This window comes from Epinephelus fuscoguttatus, linkage group LG1, assembly GCF_011397635.1.
Source record: "Epinephelus fuscoguttatus linkage group LG1, E.fuscoguttatus.final_Chr_v1".
NCBI lineage: Eukaryota > Metazoa > Chordata > Actinopteri > Perciformes > Serranidae > Epinephelus > Epinephelus fuscoguttatus.
Window position 1 is genome coordinate 16,190,486 of NC_064752.1, and position 23,336 is coordinate 16,213,821.

The window sequence follows — 23,336 nt, forward strand, 5'->3', positions numbered from 1 at the left end:
AGCGCACGCACGCACACACACACACACACACACACACACACACACACACACACACGGGCCCGCGCCTCCTGTCTGCTTGTCATCATCAGCAGTGACAGGAAGCGTCTGTCACCGCTCGTTTTGTCACATCGCGGTGTTGGATTTTTATTTGAGCAGCTGCCAAATGTTTTAACTCCAACAAACAAAAGGTAACACTGTCGGTTTGTTATTTATTAATCTCATGCGCAGAGCTCTACTTAGTTGGCTGAGTTTGAAAGTTATCACAGAAGATAAAGTTGTCGGAAGCAGATTTACATATTGAGCTGGAGAGATGACTTCTGGAGGTTTGGGCTTCACCGAGGGCCTGGGTCAGGACATCAGCCAGGAGGAGCTGGACTTCTCTGACCTGTTCCTGTATAATCCACCTGAAGAGGACTTTCCTGTCGGCTGTGATAAAGGTGTGTTTGAAATATGTTTTTACAGAGACTTAACATAGCATCTCCCATCCAATTACATCATTTTTTCGTGGTATTTTTGTTATTAGAATACAAAGATGATGGCTTTTGTTGAGTCTGTAACAGTGAAGTAAAGTGAAGTGGCTTTGGGATACCCATCAGTGAGTACTCTGCTGTCAGGGACTGATGTTACACTCCTCTTTCACTGTCATTAAGAAGAGAGAAACTAACTACGCTATTCTTTCTGTAGGAAAACAAGCATAAATTGTCTTTATCACAGTTTAAGAGAGTTAAAATTCACTCAAGAAGGTTTCATTTTTAGAATGTTTAATGCGGTAGTTTTTTTTTTGCAAAGTGTTAGGAGTATTTTGACATGTCTTAAAGGTCCCATATTATTCTATTTTGCAGGTTCATGCTTGTGTTTTGGGTTTCTACTAGAACATTTTTATTTGCTTTAAGGTTCAAAAACCACGTTATTTTCCTCATACTGTCCGTCTGAACATACCTGCTTTCACCTTCTGTCTGAAACGCTCCGTTTCAGCGCCTGTCTCTCTAAGCGCCCCCCCCCTTCCAAAAGAAGCTCAGTCTTTTGTTATTGATCAGCGTTTGCATCCTCCATATCTCCACTCTTAATATCTCTGCACCATCACTGCAGCGAGGGGAATTAGCCTACTGTGGTGTCACTTTTTATCTTTATAGAGCGAATCACAATGTTTGTTTACAAAAACTTCTGGGTAGAAAATCGTGCATCATATAGGGCTAGTAGGGCTTTCTAGTCGACCAATAGTCATCATTTTGGGCCATTAGTCGACTAGTCGCCCGCATGTTTATGATACTAATTTAACCATTAAATGATATATTTTGGGCGGAGCAACACAATGGTTTGAGTTGAAGGTGTGAGAAACAATAGTATCAGCAACATTGTTAACACTGTGTTACATTACAGAGAAATACAAAACCGTACTAATGAACCTTCATTAATATAGGCCTATATTTTATCTACAAGTGCACGTCACACACTGAGCGAGCCGTCTGTTAATGACGCTGTGGGCTAATGGGCATGTAGCTACTGACATGTTTCAGATGATACGTCATGTTTGTAGTCGACCAGTGAAGATGAGTTTACATATCACCTTGGGTTCATCCTTCACCTTAAAATCAATTTCTTGTCTTCCAGGAAGTGATTGTTGTTGTTAGTGCGACTTCACAGTGGCAGTCTGTAGGCTATTTCGATTGAATTGCATTGCTAGGCAACAGATTGGGTCCAAGCAGTGTCAAGTATCGTTTAAATGCAGCAGTTGATATTTTTTTGGCTTCAGGCACCACTGAGGAGCTTACATAGGAATAAACATGGCCCCGCCTCCAATGCTGTATTCAGGTCCCTTTAGACAACCATGATTTAGTTTATATTTAAGTTTGAAATGGTCTGTATAGTGTAGTTGTGACATCACACCTTCATGGAAGTCCTGACGATATGTTTAAAGGCGTAGTTGCTGTGTGCCTCTCTGTGGATTGTGTGTTTTGACTTTTCATCTGCTTTGTACTATAAAAAAAAACATGGAAATTTGTCTTTTTACACCATGGGCTCTTTAAAACCTGGCTGTAGGGAATCCTGAAGTTATCACGGGGTAGTAGTCTTTGTACATGTGTGCACATGTTAATCCTCACTTTCACTTCTGACAGAGGAATCAGATGCTCTCCTACAGAATGACAGCCAGCCTCCAATGCTGGTGGTGGACCATCACGCTGCGTACATGTCGAGCTCCAACCAGCCAGCTTCCAGTCAGGACCCCTCCACTCACAGCCCCACCACTGACAACTTGCCAGGGGCAGTGTTTGAATCCCTGGGGCTGGCATCAAGACAAGGCGCCATCCCAGCTCCCAGCCCCAGGATTGAGATCACTCGGGTGTCGGGTGACTCTCTCAGCTCTCAGACCCTTGATCCGAGCCCTGGCACCAAAGCTCTGGGGCCGTACAGGGAGTGTGTGAGTCCTGCCAGCAGTAACTCCTCCACAGGCTGGCCTGCAGACGCGTACTCTCCTGTGGCTTCACCGTGCGTCTCACCTTCTAACGGAGGCAGCTGCGGTGTGGGGTTGTCCGGCTTAGACCTCTGCCCAGGCATCCAGGGCATCCACACTTCTTCTGCCCATTCCTCTCCAGGAGCCTCGCCTCACAACAGCGTCACAGATGAGACCTATCTCCTGCCCCAGCACCAACGCCCCGCCTCATCGCTCCCCCACCAGCGCTCCCGCTCTGCCTCACCGCACGGAAAGCGCTCCTATGACAAGACCCAGTCCTGTCAGGGGGGCACTCCTGTCAAGCAGCGCTCCCGGAGCCCCAGTCCCATCCCTTCACCTCATGAGCAGCAGGGGTCCTACTACCTTCACCAATACCAGGCTCCAGCTGAGTTCCAGCCCCAAGCTCAGACCACCTCCTCAGGCCTGGAGGAGATGCTGAGCAGCCTCAGCTCCAGTCTTCCCAGAGCGATGCCTCCTGCGGGGGTGCAGACTCAGAGGCAGGACTGTGCGTATGGAGAGGGGTACGACTGGTCCATTGAGCAGGAGAGAATGGGCAGGGCAGGAGCTGAAGTCAAGTCTGAAACCTTCTATATGCTCCCAGCTGTGTGGCCTCCTCCTCATCCAGTCCACCACGGGGCATTCAGGTGTGTTGCCTGTCCTTCATTCTAACTTTTAAAAATTCAGATCTTTTTAATGAGCTCAAATGACCAGTGTTGATGTGCACCATTTAATTGACAAGTATGAGATGAGTATTTCTGCCTGTCTTTTCTCCAGTGGTCTCTCAGTGGCTCCACTTCCGTCTTTAGAGTGGCCGTTGCCCAGTCAGTCTGGTCAGTATGAGCTTCTTATCCAGCAAGAGCCCAGATCTCACCACAGAGCTCATTATGAGACCGAGGGCAGCCGAGGAGCTGTAAAGACACCTAACGGAGGACATCCAGAAATTCAGGTGCTTTTTTTTGGGGTGTGGGGTGTGCAAAGATGGAAACAAGAAAGAGAAATCACTCTCACGTATTATCTGTGTCACTTCCAGTTCTGTAAAAGAGAAATGAGGTAGCAGAGATCGTAAACATGGGGCGGTATTTCCTGGATAACGACAGCCGTGCAAATGAATCAAAGATCCTCACCCCTACAAGGACAAATTATTAATTATTACTGTTTTAAACTGCCAAAAGACACACATAGAGTCACAGATCAGGTGTACTGACACAGCAAGAATTGGTTCATGATTCTGCTTTATTTACTGCTCTGGTGAGTTAATCAATAAGCCGTTACTGTTGGTGTTCCTGGCACTGATGCACAAACGGACTATGCAAATCAGTGTTCTTGTTATGCCAGTTAGACAGTGACCTGCTGTGAAATCATCCCCACAGGGAAAAGAGATTTATTGTGCTTTGTGGATTTGTTGTCAGTATCATAGTTAGTTTAACTCAGTGTGAAGCATGCATTTAATCGCCTTTGTTGCCCCTAATAGCTCTGTGGATACCAAGGCACAGCTCCACTGGGGTTGCAGGTCTTCATAGGAACAGCTGACGAGAGGATCCTGAAGCCCCACGCCTTCTACCAGGTCCACCGTATCACCGGGAAGACCGTCACCACACCCAGCATGGAGAGGATGATAAACGGGACCAAAGTGTTGGAGATCCCTCTCGAGCCAAAGAACCATATGAGAGTAGTGTGAGTAGCAGAGAGACGCTGTGGGATACATGTTATTAGGCAATCTGCAGTCACTTCTGTAGTGCTTTTGGTTTCCTCTCTCAGAGTTACAGATGCAGAGATACATTAGAGTCGACAGGAGTTTTTGTGCTAAGTGCTCTTTTCTTTTTATCCTCACACATGGTGACTATGGCCGCTCACACCAGCTGCAAGGGTTTTGTCTTTTTCGCTTCCAACAAGTCGCCGCTGACGGAAACATAGAGTGCATCACTTCCTGTGTGCCAGAGAGTTTTTCCAAGAAAGGCCTACCAGACACAGCAGCAAGAAAAGACACACTTTCATGAACTTGACGTATGATGAATCACCGAAAAACAATGCCAAAAAAAGTTAATCGAAATGTCACAGAACAAAACTGGGTTTTAACTGAGAAATTAAAACCGATGCAGATTACAGTTTCACTGCATGTAAACAGAAACTGTCTTGCAGCGGATTGTGAATAAAAACGAGGTTTCTAACGCAGCACTTTGGCCTAATTCAATACACTTGTATTTAATCCCATGTTTTCTCACATTCACAGGATTGACTGTGTAGGAATCTTGAAGTTGAGGAATGCCGACATCGAACTGAGGAACGGTGAGACGGACATTGGACGGAAGAACACGCGCGTGCGTTTGGTGTTTCGTGTCCACATCCCTCAGCCTGGAGGCCAGATCGTGTCTCTTCAAGCTGCCTCTCATCCTATTGAATGCTGTAAGGAGCGTTTAATTCCCGATAAGATGAATTTGCTTCCTGTCACTGGATGATGACATCTGTCATTGCCGAACTTGCGGGTTTATCTTTATTTTTTACACTCGTGTATATCTCATTATGTGTAAACTTAATGCCTCTTTAAACTACTTAAAATGTGAATATATCCTCCTCTTACAAATGAATACTTGAATTCAAATCTTTGATTAATTCGGTATACTGTAGTCATACTTGAGCTGTTATGATCCATAGTCTATGGTGATTAATGGTTGATAGCTATTGTTGGTTGCTGGCAAGCTTATTAACTTTACGATTGTTCTTTACTTATGGAACTGTTACAATACATTTTATTATTCAACGTTTTGATTTCAAAGTGTTGTATGTAATTCTGGAGAAAGATGGTTGATTGTTCAGTCTCATTCCCAGGCTTGGTGGCTCGGTCCAACCATCAGCCCAAAGTGTCGGTATATGACGACCTGTAATGAGACTCAACAATCAACTATCTTTCTCCAGAGTTTGGTACAACACTCTTAATTGTAACTTGCGGCCAAAAGTTACATAGATACATACTGTCCTCTGTGTGGTCTTTCATGCAGCTGTGTCTTCCTGTTTCCTCAGCCCAGCGCTCAGCTCAGGAGTTCCCTGCAGTTGAGAGGCAGGATCTGGACCGATGGTCGGTTCTTGGCGGCAAACAAATGGTCCTTACTGGACAGAATTTCACATCCGACTCCAAAGTAATATTTTCAGAGAAGGCTCAAGGTGAGGAAGACTTATTTTTTAATTTTTATCAGTAATCATATGTTGTTAGATTATTTCAACTCTTCATGCACCTCAAATTCATGTTTCAGTTGGTGCTGAAAATGAAGGGCAGTTCAGCCTTACCTGTAGTGCTATTTATCAGTCTAGATTGTTTCGATGTGAGTTGGTGAGTGTTGGAGATATCAGCCGTAGAGATGTCTGCCTTCTCTCCAATATAATGGAACTAGATGGCACTCAGCTTGTGGTGCTCAAAGTGTCAAAAAGTGGATTTGAAAAACTCAACATCAGTGTCTTTACTCAGAAATCTTGACCCAGTTACTCAGGATAATCCACAGACCTTGTTGTGATCATGTAGGAACTACTTTCTTTCTACAAAAACTACACCTGAAAACCAGATCACCATGCAGAAGGAAGCGTGCATCTGCTCATGGACGAGACGTTTGTGCTCGTGACAGCAACTATATTCTAACTAATAGTTCAATACTGCTAGCTCACCTGAGCTAGCTAACGTTACTGCTCAGCCAAGGAGGACGGCATTCATTTTTACTTCTTGCACTGTTTTGAACACAAGTCTCTCTTCCATGAGTAGATGCATACTTCCTTCTGCGCCATAAAACAGTCGGCAGGTGTAGTTTGATAGAAAGAAAATACTTCCCACATGAAACTGCTCACAAAAAAGTCTGTGGATTAGCCTGAGTAGCTGGCTCATGATTTCTGGAAAAACTTCTTCTTTTTTTTTTTCTTTTTCTTTTTTTCTCATTTTTTTTGAGCACCACAAGTCGAGTGCCATAAGTTCCATTATATACAACAGAAAGCAATCATCTCTCTGGTCGATCTCTCCAACACTCAGCAACTCACACCAAAACAGACCAGACTGATAAACAGCACTACAGGTAAGAGGGAAAATATGTGATTTTGACTTTAGGGTGAACTGTCCCTTTTAAAAGAATAGTGAAACATTTTGGGAAATAGGCTAATTAACATTTTTGCTGAGATTTAAGTGAGTAGATGTGAGAAAGGCTCAGCTTAAGCATATAACCTATGTTGAACCATTCCTTTAATACATTATGCTGTGTTTCTAGGTTTTATAAATACTCTTGATTTGTGTGTTATGTTGACCTGTGATTGTTATGTGTGTATATTTGGACTCCAACCAGGTTTCTATGATTAAAATAGACCATCACTTAATGCAATACCCGGATACATCTGTGGCCTCTCAATATCCTGCCCGAGCGCATCAACCTACTCATATAGTATTTGTATTTTCAGAGTATTTGCATATTGCCCGGGCAACATCAGTGACGCACACCTTCCGTCAGCCCCCACTTTTATCTCTCACTAAATGAGCCATTAGTTTCAACTTTTACTGCTTTACTGGAGGCGACGACTTTTATTTATTTCTATATGGAAAATTCTCACCTCGCTGCTGCTCCCCCTGCCCACACAACATTTTACACTGGGTGACATGGTGTGAGAGCAGGATGGGTACAGTTGACTGCATGTAAAGCCTCCCTGTTGCTTGGTGTGGGGTTTTTATGCAACAGGATGTGGTTAGAGAGACTGATAAAGATTCAGACCCAGAGCAGAGGCTTTGTGTTTTTTTTTTTTTGTTTTTTTTTTCTTAAAGCGTGGGTAGAAAACAGAGACAGCAGGTAAAAACTGAGGTGGGAATGAAACACTAAACCAGACATAAAAGAGAAGGCTGTTCTCCACTGTCTGAGTATAAATATGTTCACATAATGTTATGTAAATTAAAGGAAGGATTGACATCATCTGATTTCTTACACATTTGTATATTTATAGACCGTATAGTAGTATTAGTAACCATCAGGGCTATGACTAATAATTACTTTCCTTATCAATTCATCTGCTGATTATTTTTATGACTAATAATAATGAAACGTTTAGCGTATATATATATAAAAAAAAATGCTCATCACAAATTCCCAGAGCCCAAAGTGATGTCTTCAGATTGCTTCCTTTCACCAACCAACAGTCCAAAACTCAAAGACTCTTTCTTTAAAATCATAAATGACAAAGAAAAGCAGCAAATTAACACATTTAAGAAGCTGGAACCGGTGTTCGATATTTTTGCTTAAAAATGATTAAAACAATTAATCAATTATCAAAATAGCTGTTGATTAATTTTGATTTGATCGACTTATTTTGTTGCAGCTCGAGTAACAGTTGGACATTGTGTGGAATTGATTTATTTGCTTTCTTCCAGACTAGTACGATGAGAAAATCATTACCATGCACACGTCTGTCCAACAAATATGAGGTTATAGCCAGTATCGTATCGTATTGTATCGTATCGAGAAAACTAATTTCTCCCTTCATGACAACTGTATGGGGTGAATTTTTATGTAACTCACCTATTTACATTTTATTGAGGCTTGAAGTTACGCATATTTAAGGCTGGACTGCTTTGAGTGACAGGCTGTCTGCTAATATTGTCCTCGGCTTTCAGTCAGATCCACCCCTCGCTCCTCTACAGCGCCAGCCTCTCAACCAAATATGGTCACTAATGGCTCAAAAAAACAACAACAGTATGGCGACAGCTGTAATGCTGAACTCGATGTGTCAAAATGGGAGACGTGAAAAACTAATGGGTGACGTCAGGGTCGCCATGTCCATGATTTTTACAGTCTGTGGTTTCCATTATTTGTGCTAAGCTAAGCTAACGCTAACTGGCTGCTGTTTCAGGCCACATGTTTCTTGTACAGACATGAGAGCAGTATTAATCTTTTCATTTAACTTTCCTCAATGCATGTACACTTTACTCGCTCTGCTTTCAGATGGGAAGCAACTCTGGGAGGTGGAGGCCACTGTGGACAGAGACAAAACACAAGCTGTGAGTTGACTTCCACTTATCTGCACTGACACATGTAGCATCATTTTATATAACCAAGGATTTACTTTTGTAGATAGGCATTTGATCAAAGTAGACTCTTACAAATTCAAATAAACAGAAAGCAAAACACAAACCTATGACCGCACAAAGCACGCTGCTATGTATATATCACATTCTGGGACTTTTATTTCTGATACTGATTTTGATTCTGAAACACACAAGCGAGAGATTTGGGGCAGCCTACGCCTCTCTGTTTCAACATGACATTTAATCTCAAGAGTGATCTTGTTTTTCTTTTGTGTCGCAATCCCCATCTAGAACATGCTTTTTGTCGAGGTCCCTCCGTATCGAAAGCAGAACATTTCCCACCCGGCCAAAGTCAACTTCTATGTCATCAACGGGAAGAAGAAACGCAGTCAGCCTCAGCACTTCATCTACACTCCTATGATAGGTATTTATCTGTCAGCCATGTCTGCTCTGACGTTACAGGAGGAAGAGGGGGGGCCTCAAATGTTTGAGAGACGGGAAGGTGACTGAAAGGTCTTCGGTGTCAAGCCGAGGGTCAGCAGGGAGAGTCAGGCGTTCTCACCTCTGTCAGCACAAACCTCAATAACAAGCCACTCATCCCTTGATTAAGTCAAACCTTGAGGATACAGGAACCGGCAACACTTTAATCAGATTAGATCTAACTGCTACATAATTAAAGGAACATTTAAACCCGAGGACACTTTAACACAATTAAAAGCAGCCACTAGCTTCTTTCTGTTATCCTCACTTTACGCTGATGATCTACAAGAAATCACTTGCAGTCACAAGAAATCAGTCCGTAGCTGTTACCAGCGAACTGCAGGCGTAGGGCTACGACTCTCACTTGCTCTGAAGTGGAAAAATACTCCACTACTGTTTTCACTAACGCTCTCTCCACCCACATGAAACATCCACAGCTGAAATGCAGACACACACTTTCACACATATTGTTTTAGGAAACTTGAGTATAAATGGATGAGGCGGGTTGAGTTGGTACATGAAAGAAATGTTAATTATAATACCTTATCATGAAATGCATTGGTGTGTTTTCCTAAATTACCGGATCCCTGTAACATCTCAGGCCTCGTAGAGCCAGCACAACTAAAAAATGTCACTGACTATGTTTACATAGACTGTGTTTTTACGGGTGTAGCGTTTTCCAATCAAGACGTGGGTTCTGCTGAACTTATTCGGATTATAGGAGCATTCTTTGGACATGTATACAGTGCTTCAGACTTTGCACTTCATTTGGGTTTTTTACCGCAACCACAACGTCTTGCTTCTTTATGGTTGGCGCTGTGTGTTGTCATGAACACGCTGTACCCAAACTGACTAACCAACAGTTTGCAAGGCTGTGGGGCAAAGATGCATGCCCAAAAGAAAACCCCACATTTCTGGTTGGAAAGAAAAAAAACACACCTATTTTTAAACATTATGAAAGCTTTGGATATCAACAGCTTTTCGGATATGTGAAAAATATCACAACACTGACCTTTCTAAGAGGTTGGTTGAAAGAGCAAAAGAGAGAGGCTGTGCCACCGGTAGGAAACTTTGAAATAGGAAACTTTTTATTTTGACGCAAAGATGCAAAAATGGCACAAAGGTCTTCAACTGCTGCACTTTCCATTTTGAAATGATAAACAACACTTAAGGGCATGTTAATCAGAATATGCACGGCTGCATGTGCACAGGAATATTAATGGTATTTTTATGTTAACAGCTTGGTAGGAATAGAATAGGCAAGAACTGCAGTATTTATTGTATGTAAACATAGTCACTGTTGGTCAGTCGCCCCACTACTTTGTTCCAGACTGAAATATCTCAACAACTGTTGGATGGATTGCCATGAAATTTTGTACAGACACCCATGGTCCCCAGATAACGAATCCTACCAGCTTTGGTGATCCCCTGTTTTTTCTCTCTCGCACCAACAGGTCAAAATTCAGTAATTAACACCAGCTAAACATCACCATGTTAGCAATGTCACTGTGAGGATGTTAGCATGCTGATGTTAGCATTTAGCTTGAAGCACCACTGTACCACTACTTGTGGCTGTAGTAGACTCTCACGATGTGTTCCAAATCCCACTGACATATTATTAAGTGTCAAGTAAAATTGAGTGTGTGGTGCGTTCACACTGCATAGTATGTGGATTTGTGAGTGTGCGAACTGAGCTTACTAGACATGCTCATTGCATCTTTTCAGACTGCGCAACAGCTGGCAATAGCAGAAATTTAAAGCTATTAAAAACCTGGTAATATGTTATTTTATTATTTTAACATTTTTCAGATGAGAAAATAACTACTGAGATTCCCAATTTGTGGTCAGTTTATTCAAATAATGCTTGTTTGGAAATTTGCTGCAATGTTTTCAGAGATGTGAGAGCTGTTGGGTGGCCGTACACATCAGTGTGAACAGTCTGTTGGTAATGGCATACTTAATTGTTGATTTAATAGGTGGTATGCAGTAGGTGTGGGAATCACCAGAGAATCCATGATACGATATTATCATGATCATTAGTGAGCTAATGACCTACACTGATTTCTCTCACCTTTCATTTTCTAGCCATCAAAGCAGAACCACTGGACGACTACCAGTTGAATTCACACATCTACTCAGACAATCAGTCTCTGTCGGGCCTCTCGATGAAGTCACTCTACCATCACCTTGAGCAGGAGAGCAACCTTCAAGCCTTGAATGTTTCTCCAACAATGTACCATCTAACCACTGTAGACCCCAGAGCCCACATGTTAATCCCTGATCCACTGGACGACCAACCAGTCTATTACCAGTCCAGAGCCGGCACTGTGATCAACAACCCTGTGCTGTACCACGCTGCAAACCCGTGTTACACCAACCTCCTCAGTGGATCCCACGCTGCCTCCACCCCCAGCCAGTGTGTCAGTGCCAGAACCCCTGTGGGCAAACTGGGCGAAAGTCCTCAGGTTGGTGATTCATACGAGGCCTGTTTGGTGTCAAGACATCAGGGTTTTGTGCAGACAGCGCTGCCGCTGGGAAAGTCACCACCTTCAAGATACATCCAGGGTCAAGCTCAAGGGAAGGTCGTAGGCCGAGTGGAGCCAATGACCCAGATTGGCTCTGGAAGAGGAAACCATGAGGAACGAGCTCCAGAGAGGGTCATGGTCAAACAAGAGAACCTCCGCTATGCTTACCTGGAGGACGGTGAGTACTTCTGTTACATACTTTGTTCTTAAAGGGGTCAATATGCTTCAAATGAAGTGCTGGTGGGATTGTTGAACAGCGTCTGCCCCCCTCATCCCTCACATCTTTGCAGGGTATAAACTTCTCTCTTAAGCCCTTGTTTTTTCCTTCGTCACACACTGAATATTGTCGTTATTCACATTTGAGCGATAAGCATAACACTATCTGTACTTCGGCTGTTTTGGTTTTCCTTGACAACAGATCATTGATATGCTGAGTTGTAGAAGATACTTTATTTATTGCTTTACAAAGAAAGATTAAATGGGGGAATATACTTTGCAAAATACGTGCAAACTTGCCTGAGGGATGAGTAATTGTGGTCCAGTCTGCATATGCATACGAGCGCATTGCAACTGTACGCTTGCAAATCCCGCCTTGTGGTTTTCTGTTGGGCCTTTCTATCCACTTTCCTGTCTCTTTCAGTCTCACTCTCACTCACACAACTGAAAACACTCACTACACATGTAGAAACTTGATGCGCGTGCTCAGTCTCATTTGAAAGAAAATACAACATGCTCACGATTCCTGATTTATCTGAGGCTGAAGAAGGAGAAAGAAGTAATGGGGCCATGAAGTGAGAGAACAAGTGATGTACCTTGACCTTGTTTGCTGTGGGGCAAAGTTTCTCTTTACGCTTCTGTGATGGGAGACAGAAACAGGAAGTGCATCGTATAGGCAAATATGTGCAGACACACCTGTGGTTAGAGAAGCATGTACTTTGTTCTGGCGTTTGAGGAGGTAATAGTGAAAGTTAAAGTAACTACAATAATCTAACCAAATTACATGCTATATTTATGTTAGTATTCCTATTATTGTTTTGTTTTTTGAGATTATAATTATTCTTTCTGTCATGTGCAACAACAAATGTGCTTATTCTATTTATTGGTACATAATTCTGTGTTCAATAAAATAGAGACATCTAGTGGAGAATACTTTACATTATCACCAAAGAGGCTGCAAGTCATCACTGGACAGATGGATGTATGAAATTAGATCATTTCTGGGGACCCCGTGTTGGCTTTAACCACAAACCACAACGTCTCAGGTTCAAGTCAAGCTGGGGGGGCTTTTGTTACTCTCTCTTCACCTTCATTTCCTGACTTCCCTTCATTGTTAACTCTATAATGAAACTATAAAATTACCCAATAATTTAACTTTGGTGACATCTGCTGGTAGAATTTAAAAAATGTAGACTGCACAACCTCCCCACACTCCAACAGATCAGATGAATGATTTGAGGACAAATGAGGTTAAAGGAAAAAGCACATTAAAAATACAAGAATTCCTTCAAAATATTATATATAATAAGCATAATGGCTTTCTTTATTACAGCATACTACTTTACAGGATAGTTGTGAATATTTAACTCATTTACCCTTGTTTGTGATGTTTTCCAGTGAATGACATCATCAAAAGAGACATGAAAGGCCACAATGGAGAGTGACCCTGGAGGAGGCCTGCGGCAGCTCTGATGTCCATTAGATTAAGCACGATATGTTAAATATCTCGGAGAGAGCTTATACTTGTAGACTTAAAAAAAAACTGGATTGGTGGCAAAAAATAGACAGTGATCCACTTCAGGCTCACCTTAACTTTAAGCTTTTTAACCCTAGCCAAGATAGTAGAACCGGTGTCATACCTATACTGTGTCTCTATTGTGTCTTTATTTTAACCTGTTTGACTTGTCTTTGTTCATATATTTGTACAATTGCTCCTTGTAAGCATGTATAAAATATTTTATATTAAATAAATTCTGTTTATATGAATCGGTGTGTTTCTATTAAGGGCAATCTTACTCAGCTAACACACTTTAAATATATATAATTTAAAGATAGATAGATAGATAGATAGATAGATAGATAGATCTCCCTTTGTATTTGAAATGACTTTTCCCTAGCATGACGGCATATTTTAGCCACTATTAAAAATAAAAAATATCTGAGAGATATAATGTCAAGGATCCTTGAGTTAATACACATTAATGCACTGACCCCCATTTGAGAAGATTTCACTTCAGGGACCTCCATCAGAAAAGATTTTGGTTGTTAGATATGAGTAAGACCAGAATTATATGATTGTCAACTGTAGCTGCAGAGAAAACCATGGAAGAAGGGAAAGCTATGATCAGAAAAGTCACTCTTACGACCCTTACTCACACTGGTCACTGACTTCTAAAGTGAATTCTTTCATTCATTAATTTTCCGTAATTGCTTATTCTGGTACAAGAGCCTATCCCAGCTGTCGCAGGGTGAGAGGCAGAGTACACCCTAGACAGACAGACTGGTTGCCAGACTATCACAGTGCTGACACATAGAGACTCTCTTCCTCAAGGAACCTTGGTTGAGAACCACTGCCGTAGTGTATTACATTCACAATAACAGCATGTTTAAAAAGTAGACGGCTGACTCTAAAGAATCCTTTTTGAGTGTTGCATTGATGATGCAACACTGTGTAAGCACAGTTTTAAGTTTAAATACTTAACAAGACTAGTTCAAACTAAAACAGTGCATCCGTTATGAGCAGTGATGAAAGACGTATTCAGATTCTGTAAAAGTGGCAATACAACACTGAAAATACTCCAGTACAAGTGAAAGTCCTGAATTCAAAAAACATTTGCATTTTTCTACGGTAGATGTTGAAGGTTGTACTCCTGTATATCCTTTTGATTGGTTTAACTTACAGCAATGCATCACAATCTATGAGATAATCATACTGTATGTTTTGGTATGGCTGCCGTGTGAGAAACATCCCTAAAAGGTTTACATGGTGTCAGAAAAACAGCCCTGTTTTCAACTTTGTGACAGTACATGTTCAAGCTGGTCCATGAGGCTTTTTAAATAGTTTATTTTAAGAAGTAGGAGAGGTTTCTGAACACATAAAGGAACACTACATCCTTTTAGTTTATCAGAAACATTCGAAATTGAAACTGTAATCTCAGAAAGTACAGTAACTGTAGTCAAGTAAAAAGTAGCCTACAATATTTGCCTCTGAAATGTAGAATTGTCTAAAATGACAGTAAAGTATAACCCTGAATTTTAAGTACATAAATACACGTACATAAATACATAATGTTTTTAAGGAAGTATTTTTATACAGTACAGGCCAAAAGTTTGGACACACCTTCTCATTCAATGCGTTTTCTTTATTTTCATGACTATTTACATTGTAGATTCTCACTGAAGGCATCAAAACTATGAATGAACACATGTGGAGTTATGTACTTAACAAAAAAAGGTGAAATAACTGAAAACATGTTTTATATTCTAGTTTCTTCAAAATAGCCACCCTTTGCTCTGATTACTGCTTTGCACACTCTTGGCATTCTCTCCATGAGCTTCAAGAGGTAGTCACCTGAAATGGTTTTCCAACAGTCTTGAAGGAGTTCCCAGAGGTGTTTAGCACTTGTTGGCCCCTTTGCCTTCACTCTGCGGTCCAGCTCACCCCAAACCATCTCGATTGGGTTCAGGTCCGGTGACTGTGGAGGCCAGGTCATCTGCCGCAGCACTCCATCACTCTCCTTTTTGGTCAAATAGCCCTTACACAGCCTGGAGGTGTGTTTGGGGTCATTGTCCTGTTGAAAAATAAATGATCGTCCAACTAAACGCAAACCGGATGGGATGGCATGTCGCTGCAGGATGCTGTGGTAGCCATGCTGGTTCAGTGTGCCTTCAATTTTGAATAAATCCCCAACAGTGTCACCAGAAAAACACCCCACACCATCACACCTCCTCCTCCATGCTTCACAGTGGAACCAGGCATGTGGAATCCATCCGTTCACCTTTTCTGCGTCTCACAAAGACACGGCGGTTGGAACCAAAGATCTCAAATTTGGACTCATCAGACCAAAGCACAGATTTCCACTGGTCTAATGTCCATTCCTTGTGTTTCTTGGCCCAAACAAATCTCTTCTGCTTGTTGCCTCTCCTTAGCAGTGGTTTCCTAGCAGCTATTTGACCACGAAGGCCTGATTCGCGCAGTCTCCTCTTAACAGTTGTTCTAGAGATGGGTCTGCTGCTAGAACTCTGTGTGGCATTCATCTGGTCTCTGATCTGAGCTGCTGTTAACTTGGGATTTCTGAGGCTGGTGACTCGGATGAACTTATCCTCAGAAGCAGAGGTGACTCTTGGTCTTCCTTTCCTGGTCGGTCCTCATGTGTGCCAGTTTCATTGTAGCACTTGATGGTTTTTGCGACTCCACTTGGGGACACATTTAAAGTTTTTGCAATTTTCCGGACTGACTGACCTTCATTTCTTAAAGTAATGATGGCCACTCGTTTTTCTTTAGTTAGCTGATTGGTTCTTGCCATAATATGAATTTTAACAGTTGTCCAATAGGGCTGTCGGCTGTGTATTAACCTGACTTCTGCACAACACAACTGATGGTCCCAACCCCATTGATAAAGCAAGAAATTCCACTAATTAACCCTGATAAGGCACACCTGTGAAGTGGAAACCATTTCAGGTGACTACCTCTTGAAGCTCATGGAGAGAATGCCAAGAGTGTGCAAAGCAGTAATCAGAGCAAAGGGTGGCTATTTTGAAGAAACTAGAATATAAAACATGTTTTCAGTTATTTCACCTTTTTTGTTAAGTACATAACTCCACATGTGTTCATTCATAGTTTTGATGCCTTCAGTGAGAATCTACAATGTAAATAGTCATGAAAATAAAGAAAACGCATTGAATGAGAAGGTGTGTCCAAACTTTTGGCCTGTACTGTATATGGAATACTTTGATCTGGAAGTACTGAGAGTGAAAAGCCTCCAAAAATAATGATTGAATATAACGCTAGAGGGCGACATTTTCAAAACATTCACCACGGCGGAAGTAGAGCTAAGAATCGTGACGTCACGTCCGATGAGCGGATGTCCCTTTGTAAGCTAAATTAGCATTTTCTTACTTGATAGCGTTTTACAGCTTTGCTAATATATAGTATTTTGCACAGATTTTGATGTTAATAGCCCTGTGACGACAAAAGAAGGGTGAAATATTCCCGCCACTAGTAAGTTTCTTCCGCACACCTAACGTTTATTATTTTCATGCTTAGCGTTAGCTTAAATCTTTGCATGTAATAATGTAGCCACATTCTTGTTCTAGGCTGTGAAATGACCCGTAGCTGCGTTGTAAATGTGACTTAGCTGGGTCTGTCAACAGTAAGCTAAAGTAAAAGTTGTCTTTGTTGCAACACGTTATGAGAGCACAGTATATCTTTTAATTCACGTTTCCACACTTGTCTTGTGTTCATAGCTAACTGTTTATATTGTTAGCTTCAATAAGAGACAGATGAACGCCTTTCCATTTTGTCCCATTTAATCCCCATACACCACCGTTTGGGATCACAGACCTATTTCTTTTATCTTCCTGATAACTGTGCTCCTGTTGTTGGCACAGATAGGCGCACTCCACAGTAACAGACCAAGCAGCAGCATCATGTCTGCAGAACTGGACCTGTCCCCTCCAGAGGTCCCTGAGCCCACCTTTCTAGAGAGCCTGCTTCGCTACGGGCTGTTCCTGGGTGCCATCTTCCAGCTTATCTGCATCCTGGCTATCATCATTCCCACATCCAAGAGCCATGAACAAGTGAGTAGACACCAGTGGTGTACAAAGTACAGATACTCGTGGTCACTCCAGAAGTATTCCAAATACTTTTTTTTTTTTTTTTTTTTTTTTTTTAAATCTCATTGTATTTTTGTACACACACACACACACACACACACACACACACACACACACACAATACTGGGTCCTAAGTGAATCCCCACCCGAAATGAAAATGCTGAGAAAAAATATTTCTAACAGTGTACAACATCTATAAACAGTAATTTAACGAAACATAGCACTAAAGCTGCAACTACTGCAAGCACAGACAACTTTGTTTAAATGATTAACCTGGAATTAAGCATGAAGCAAATTTTCAAATACCTCGACGTGCTTTCTCAGTTTTGATGGTGAATTCTTACAGGCCATGATGAAGTCAACAGCAAACATTTGAAACTATATGAACTAATCTTCATCACAAAAACTTCAAACGTTGACTTGAGGTCTGGCCATGGCTGATCTGACAGGGAATCTTCATCTCTATCTGCTGCCGTAGCCATAGTAACACCACATAACCAAATACAACCACCTACTAATGACCTCTCCTCTCTACCTGTTTCTACCAGTGAGCTGCCCAATCTCAGTAGCACATGCAGGGAGTTGAGGCACAGGAACACTGCTTCGACAGACAAACCACACGCACAACAGTGTGATCACACTTAACAGACTTTTGCATTTTAGAGATGGGGAAAAAATCATCAGCTGACTTCAGAACAAGTTTAATGAGTAACGAGAGCCTTCGCGGAAATGTAGCAGAGTCAAAAGTAAATATTTGTCCATCACATGTAGTGGAGTCAAAGTAGTAACTTAACAAATACTTAAGTTAAGTACAGATGCTCAAAAACTGCACTAAAGTATGATACCTAACTAAATGTAGTTTGTTATTGTCAAACACTGGTAGACACCAAGGGAGGGAGAGGAGCAGTTCTCGTGTCTAGTGTTTTGTTCCCTCCTCACTCACAAGGTTGTTTCACTCAACTTTGAACAGTGTTTCCCATGCTGTTGCCCTCCCCAGTCAGGCGAGGGTGGAGGTTAGGTTATAGGTAGATGCCATAGAGACAACTGATCAGGGTTAGGAATTTGTTTGGGTTCAGCTTTAAGTGAGGGGAAACACAAGTCGGTGGAGCACCAGTTGTGAAAAATGTACTTTCTCATGTTTTCTTCTTATTAGCAAGACATAATGGGGAGTGATAGGTGATTCACATGTAACAAATGTTGCAGTTGAACCCAAAATGTCACATCTACATTCTGCTGGTTTTAATCCACTTCATCAGGACACATATCAATTTAACTCGTCAATCTAGCTGAAACACATTAGTGTTGTATTTGACTTACAGATTCTAGATGTGTGCAGCAGTTTACAAGTCTCGACTCAGGCTAGTGTCAGTCATTCCCTTGAATAAATGGCTTGCTTGTGCTCAAGGAACGTTCCCACACAGATATCAAAATCTTATTCAAACATTTTGTTGGAGGTTTCTCAGTATGACGACATGACTTTGAGTTGAGTGTAAGCAGTATAACAGTAAATAAAACATTTTGGTGTGTAAATCAGTATTAATTTTCACAAACGATTACAAAGAGTGTATGATTGCAAAAGTATTTCTCAAAAAATACCTGGTGGCTACATGAAATTTCAAATTTTCAGCAGTAGCAGACTTGTGTCTTGGGTCACTGACCTTATTAAGACCTTTTTTTTGGTAGCACTCCAACAACAAGTGAAATATATCTGGCTCAAGACAATGACAGTTGTTGAGACTGTGCAATGACACCATACAGCCAAGTTCACTTACTAGACCACTAGTCCTTAGCCAGAGCAAATGACTGGTGTTTTATCTTATATCCAGTATCTATCATTTCACATAATGCTTTTATTAATATACAGCATGCCTTGGTAATTTGTCTACAAATAAAGCTTAAGCTTTTGAGATGCAAGTAACATAAACTGAAAGATTGCATGTTCTGTTATGTGATTATTTTCACTGCAGAATGGGTGCAACAATACTCTCTTTGGTGGCTACATCTGATATGAAAATAATACAATCAGAAACATGTGCACTGTGGCACAGCTGCTGATAACAGCATAATTAGAAAAATGCTTTCATTAATTTTCCATTTTGCTCTACAGATCTACAGGTTCTGCAATAACAACTCTATTTTATAAAAAGAAGTCTTGCGGAACACTACTAATCAGTTTTTCTGAAATAAATAGAAACGTGACACCAGATAAAAAGTGTAGTGCAGAATATCTTATTTTTGAATGTCCATGAAGACAGAGCCACCGAGGGCTACTCCCACAATCTCCACGCTAACAACTGTCAGGAGAGATTATTTATAGACAAGAGCAATTAAATCCACCGTCTAATTATTCTATTTTCAGACACTGTCATTAGATGCGCTGATTACTCTCCACAGTATGTCGCCATTTCATCCTTTTCAGCAGGCTGCTGTCATTCTGCCGTGCCATACAAAGACAGAAACAATGCTGACAGAGGGAGAGTGTTGAGACACGTCTGAATTGAATGTGCTTGTGTGCATGTGTGTGTATTTTTGCTCCAAATCTCTGGCAATTTCCTTCAGCCGTCCATTTAATTGAGATACGTTTAAACAGAGTATGAGCTATCTGGAGTGATACAAGCTTCATTAATAAAATGTATTTTACTTGGTATCACTAACTATTTAACACCAATGCACTTCATATCAAGATTTACTAAAATAATACCTTGGCAAATACTTAATGTGTGAGTGTCACACAGCAAAAAGCATCACCCAAATACATCTCCAAAACACTGTTATTTAATAATGCTTAGCAACTGTGCTTTTACACCATACTTAAAATGACTCAGAGGATTTGTTTTGAAATTACAGGGTGTTTAATGCTTCCTGTGTTTGCTCTACAGGAGGAGACCGAGTCCACTGATAGCAAGGCCGCTGAGCAGATGAAGAAACCTAAAGGACTGCCACCTCAGATTCGACAGAAACCAAAGAAGGAGAGCAAAAAGAAACGATAGATGTCCGTGTGTGTTACCAGTGTGTGTGCAAATGCGTGTGTGCGGTCATCAGTGAGTCAACATTGGCATCGTTACTACGTCATATGACAATAAAAGATTGCGTGCATTTAATATGAAACACTTCAGAACACCCTTGAACTGTGTGTCCTTTACATTCAGCACAGTATTACAAAGACCAAATTGTCATTGAGTTAAATGATTGTTTATGCAGCTACATATTTTATTGGATATATTTAATTCATTCATCAAAGCTTATCTGGTACAGGGTCATGGGTGGATGGAGCCTATCCCAGTTGACATTGGGCGAGAGGCGTGTGTGTGTTTTGCATTTACTTTGTTTTATAATTGAATATCATTGATTGAATTGTATTTGGATTTCAACAGACAAATAAAACAAAGTGTTGTCATTCACCTCAGCTGTTTGTATCATAAATTTCTGTTTAAAATGAGTCAGAATGACATCATGTCCTGTCCTTATAATTAATCATTTTACATGGTAGAATACATCATTACTTCCTTATACAGGTTTGTGGCATCAGAATAGCCTGTTTCACCTATTTAATAAATTATTTTTATATTTTGTTGACATTTACACAATCAGACACCACTGATGATGCTCACAGTGGTTACAGATTCTAAACTAAGAAAAATGATAAGGGAGGATCAAACCTGATAAAAAGGTTGTATTTTAATTTAATTATCAAATTTAAGAACCCTCATTGAAAGTGTTTGTATCTGTTACAGACATATATTGTCAAATAAGATTTTTTTTTTTTAACTCAAATAGCAATATAGGCCTCAAAGAGACTGAACAAAGAAAAGATTAGATTTGTGCTTATTGTTTTTTGGGGCAACTGGTCAGCTATATTGACTAAATTCATATTTAATGATATATAAATTTTCCCAAAGCATGTTGTTTGAGCAATATTGAGTATTTCCTTAAAAAATGTTGCTAGCTTGGCTATGTTTTAAGCTAGCTACCTCAACAAACATTTTAAATTTGGTTCTAGTTGTTTTCAGGAAGTAGTTCCGGTTCTCGCTTGTGATTGGCTGACTGACGTTCCAAACCGTTGGAACGCCCCCAATTATGGAAGTCAAAAATTAGGCAAGTCTCATTTAAGATAATACATTTGATTTATCCTGTAAACAAGGCGCTCTCAAGATTAAGAGATGATATTGACGGAAAATGTTTGTTTTGTAATCATGAAATTGAAACCATTTGTCATTTATCGGCTTTATTGGATACATTGGCTAGATCTTGTATATTTCTTTAAGACGCTGACTGGTTCAACTGTTAATTTAGAAAAAAAGAGACATTTTTTATTATAAAAAAATATTAAATTACAAAAAAAGTTGTCCAAAAAAACCCAAACATTTATAACCTTTTCATTTTAAATGGAAAATTTTACATTCACAAATATAAATGGACTAAAACGATGCCGCACATACAATTGAAAATAATTATTAGACACTACATTGCAACATTACATGGACCGAAGAATAGTAAAGCAATGAAAACAATTAAAATTTGTAAAGCCTTAAATATTTTTCTTCAATCACTTGATACTCCTATGTATATATTTATTTATTTATTTTAACCTTTATTTAAGCAGGAAGTCCCATTGACAATCAAAACAGATATAAAATGCAACTAATACAACATATAATACAAAAATTCGTAATAAAATATTAACTATACAAACATAGATGCTTCTCAAGAAAAAGAAGCACGTCTCTGTCACCACATGATTTATAACGACCTTAAATTCATCGATGAATTTAAGTGTTTATAGAGCTTTTTTTTTTAATTGCTCCGTGTCCAATGCATAATAATTTATTTATGTTATTTATTTAATTATTTTCTTGTTTACGATAACTGTATGGACTGAACCTGATACAAAAAAAAACAACAAAAAAACATTTTTTCACGTTTTAGTATCAATGCGCCAGGCCAAAGTTACAGTGAAGTGTCTGTCGCTTAGCAACCGGTTCTGCTAGCCAGTAGTGAAGCTAATTTAGTACCGCATGATACGTGAGATTTATGTGCTTACTACATGTGTCATGTTTTTGTAACCACTTTAAATACAAAACAGCGCGTCTCAATCGTGACTCTGGCTGATTGAAGAGAAGCTAACCGGGGGTGTTGTCACGTCGTGCCTGCCAACGCCTCGGAGAAACCAACCACCGCGGCGTCGAGTTACGCAACACGACGTGAATCCGCTTGACTCCGCCGCCGCTGCGTCCGAAGCGTAAAACCCAGGCTCATCACATTTGCGCTCTCGTGTTTCGTCAGTGATGCACTATCCCGTGCCTTCCCCCCATACGAGGCATGTCTTCTCCACACCACACTACTCCAGCTTCCTCGCATGAATTCACCGCGCCGTCGCCTCTTCCCAGCTGAACAGGCTCTTTCGCCGTGAGGGTTGGTGTTTGTCCGGCTCACCGCATAGCCGCCCCGGCCGGCAGCTGTGCCCTCTGCTCCCGAAGGCAGTCCCCGACATGACCTCCCCTTTCTGCGATTCTGCCGATACTCGCTAAATGGGATTCGTGGCTGGTCTGAGGTTTCCACAGCAACTGGCCATCCGCTTCCATTATTTCTCTAATGAGGACAGCCACAAGGATTTAACACGGTTCCTCGCTGCGCGTCTCTGATTTTTGGGCTGAATCTCCAGACGCGACAAAGGTGAGTCAATTAGAGCTTGTGAGAAAATGTGATTTACATCGAGATTACAGTCAGGTTTCTGGTTTGTTGCTGCTTATGTCCCCACACTGATGTCTTCCACACAGCGTCTGATCCCCCCCTCTCACACTGACTTGTGTTTCATTGTTGCACAGGCCATTCAGTCAGTGCTGCTCGCACATTTGGTCAGTGCCACTCAGTCTGTGCCAGGGCTCCGTTGTTGACGATTTACTACACCCCCAGACAAAATGCGCACCGTATGTGCTCATGTCACATTTCACCAAGAAATACCCAAGGAAGACGCAGTAAATCGACTGCGCACACAAAATAACAGCCA

General features: G+C 41.0%; 3 protein-coding genes across 4 annotated transcripts in view; all 3 read left to right on the plus strand.

The window, feature by feature from the left end:
* Nucleotides 1-99: 99 nt before the first annotated feature.
* LOC125894473 (nuclear factor of activated T-cells, cytoplasmic 2-like) lies at nt 100-13,480 on the plus strand. The gene is made up of 10 exons (XM_049585879.1): nt 100-437; nt 2,118-3,096; nt 3,227-3,398; nt 3,924-4,126; nt 4,683-4,855; nt 5,471-5,611; nt 8,410-8,465; nt 8,784-8,916; nt 11,058-11,675; nt 13,112-13,480. Exons 1-10 carry the CDS (start codon nt 311-313, stop codon nt 13,156-13,158), a joined length of 2,649 nt encoding a protein of 882 aa, XP_049441836.1. The 5' UTR covers nt 100-310; the 3' UTR covers nt 13,159-13,480.
* Nucleotides 13,481-16,565: 3,085 nt separating this feature from the next.
* Nucleotides 16,566-20,735, plus strand: manbal (mannosidase beta like). Its single transcript, XM_049589436.1, has 3 exons — nt 16,566-16,715; nt 17,105-17,293; nt 20,209-20,735. The coding sequence occupies exons 2-3, from the start codon at nt 17,144-17,146 to the stop codon at nt 20,317-20,319; spliced, it is 261 nt and encodes an 86-aa protein (XP_049445393.1). The 5' UTR covers nt 16,566-16,715; nt 17,105-17,143; the 3' UTR covers nt 20,320-20,735.
* A 1,558-nt stretch (nt 20,736-22,293) lies between these two features.
* LOC125888346 (proto-oncogene tyrosine-protein kinase Src-like) overlaps nt 22,294-23,336 on the plus strand; it is a 30,071-nt gene continuing 29,028 nt past the window's right edge. Inside the window, exon 1 of one of the 2 annotated variants that reach the window (XM_049575648.1) lies at nt 22,294-23,002. The gene's annotated coding sequence lies outside the window, so the exon portion shown is untranslated. The remainder of the gene's footprint in view (nt 23,003-23,336) is intronic. The other variant, XM_049575658.1, reaches the window with a different exon arrangement.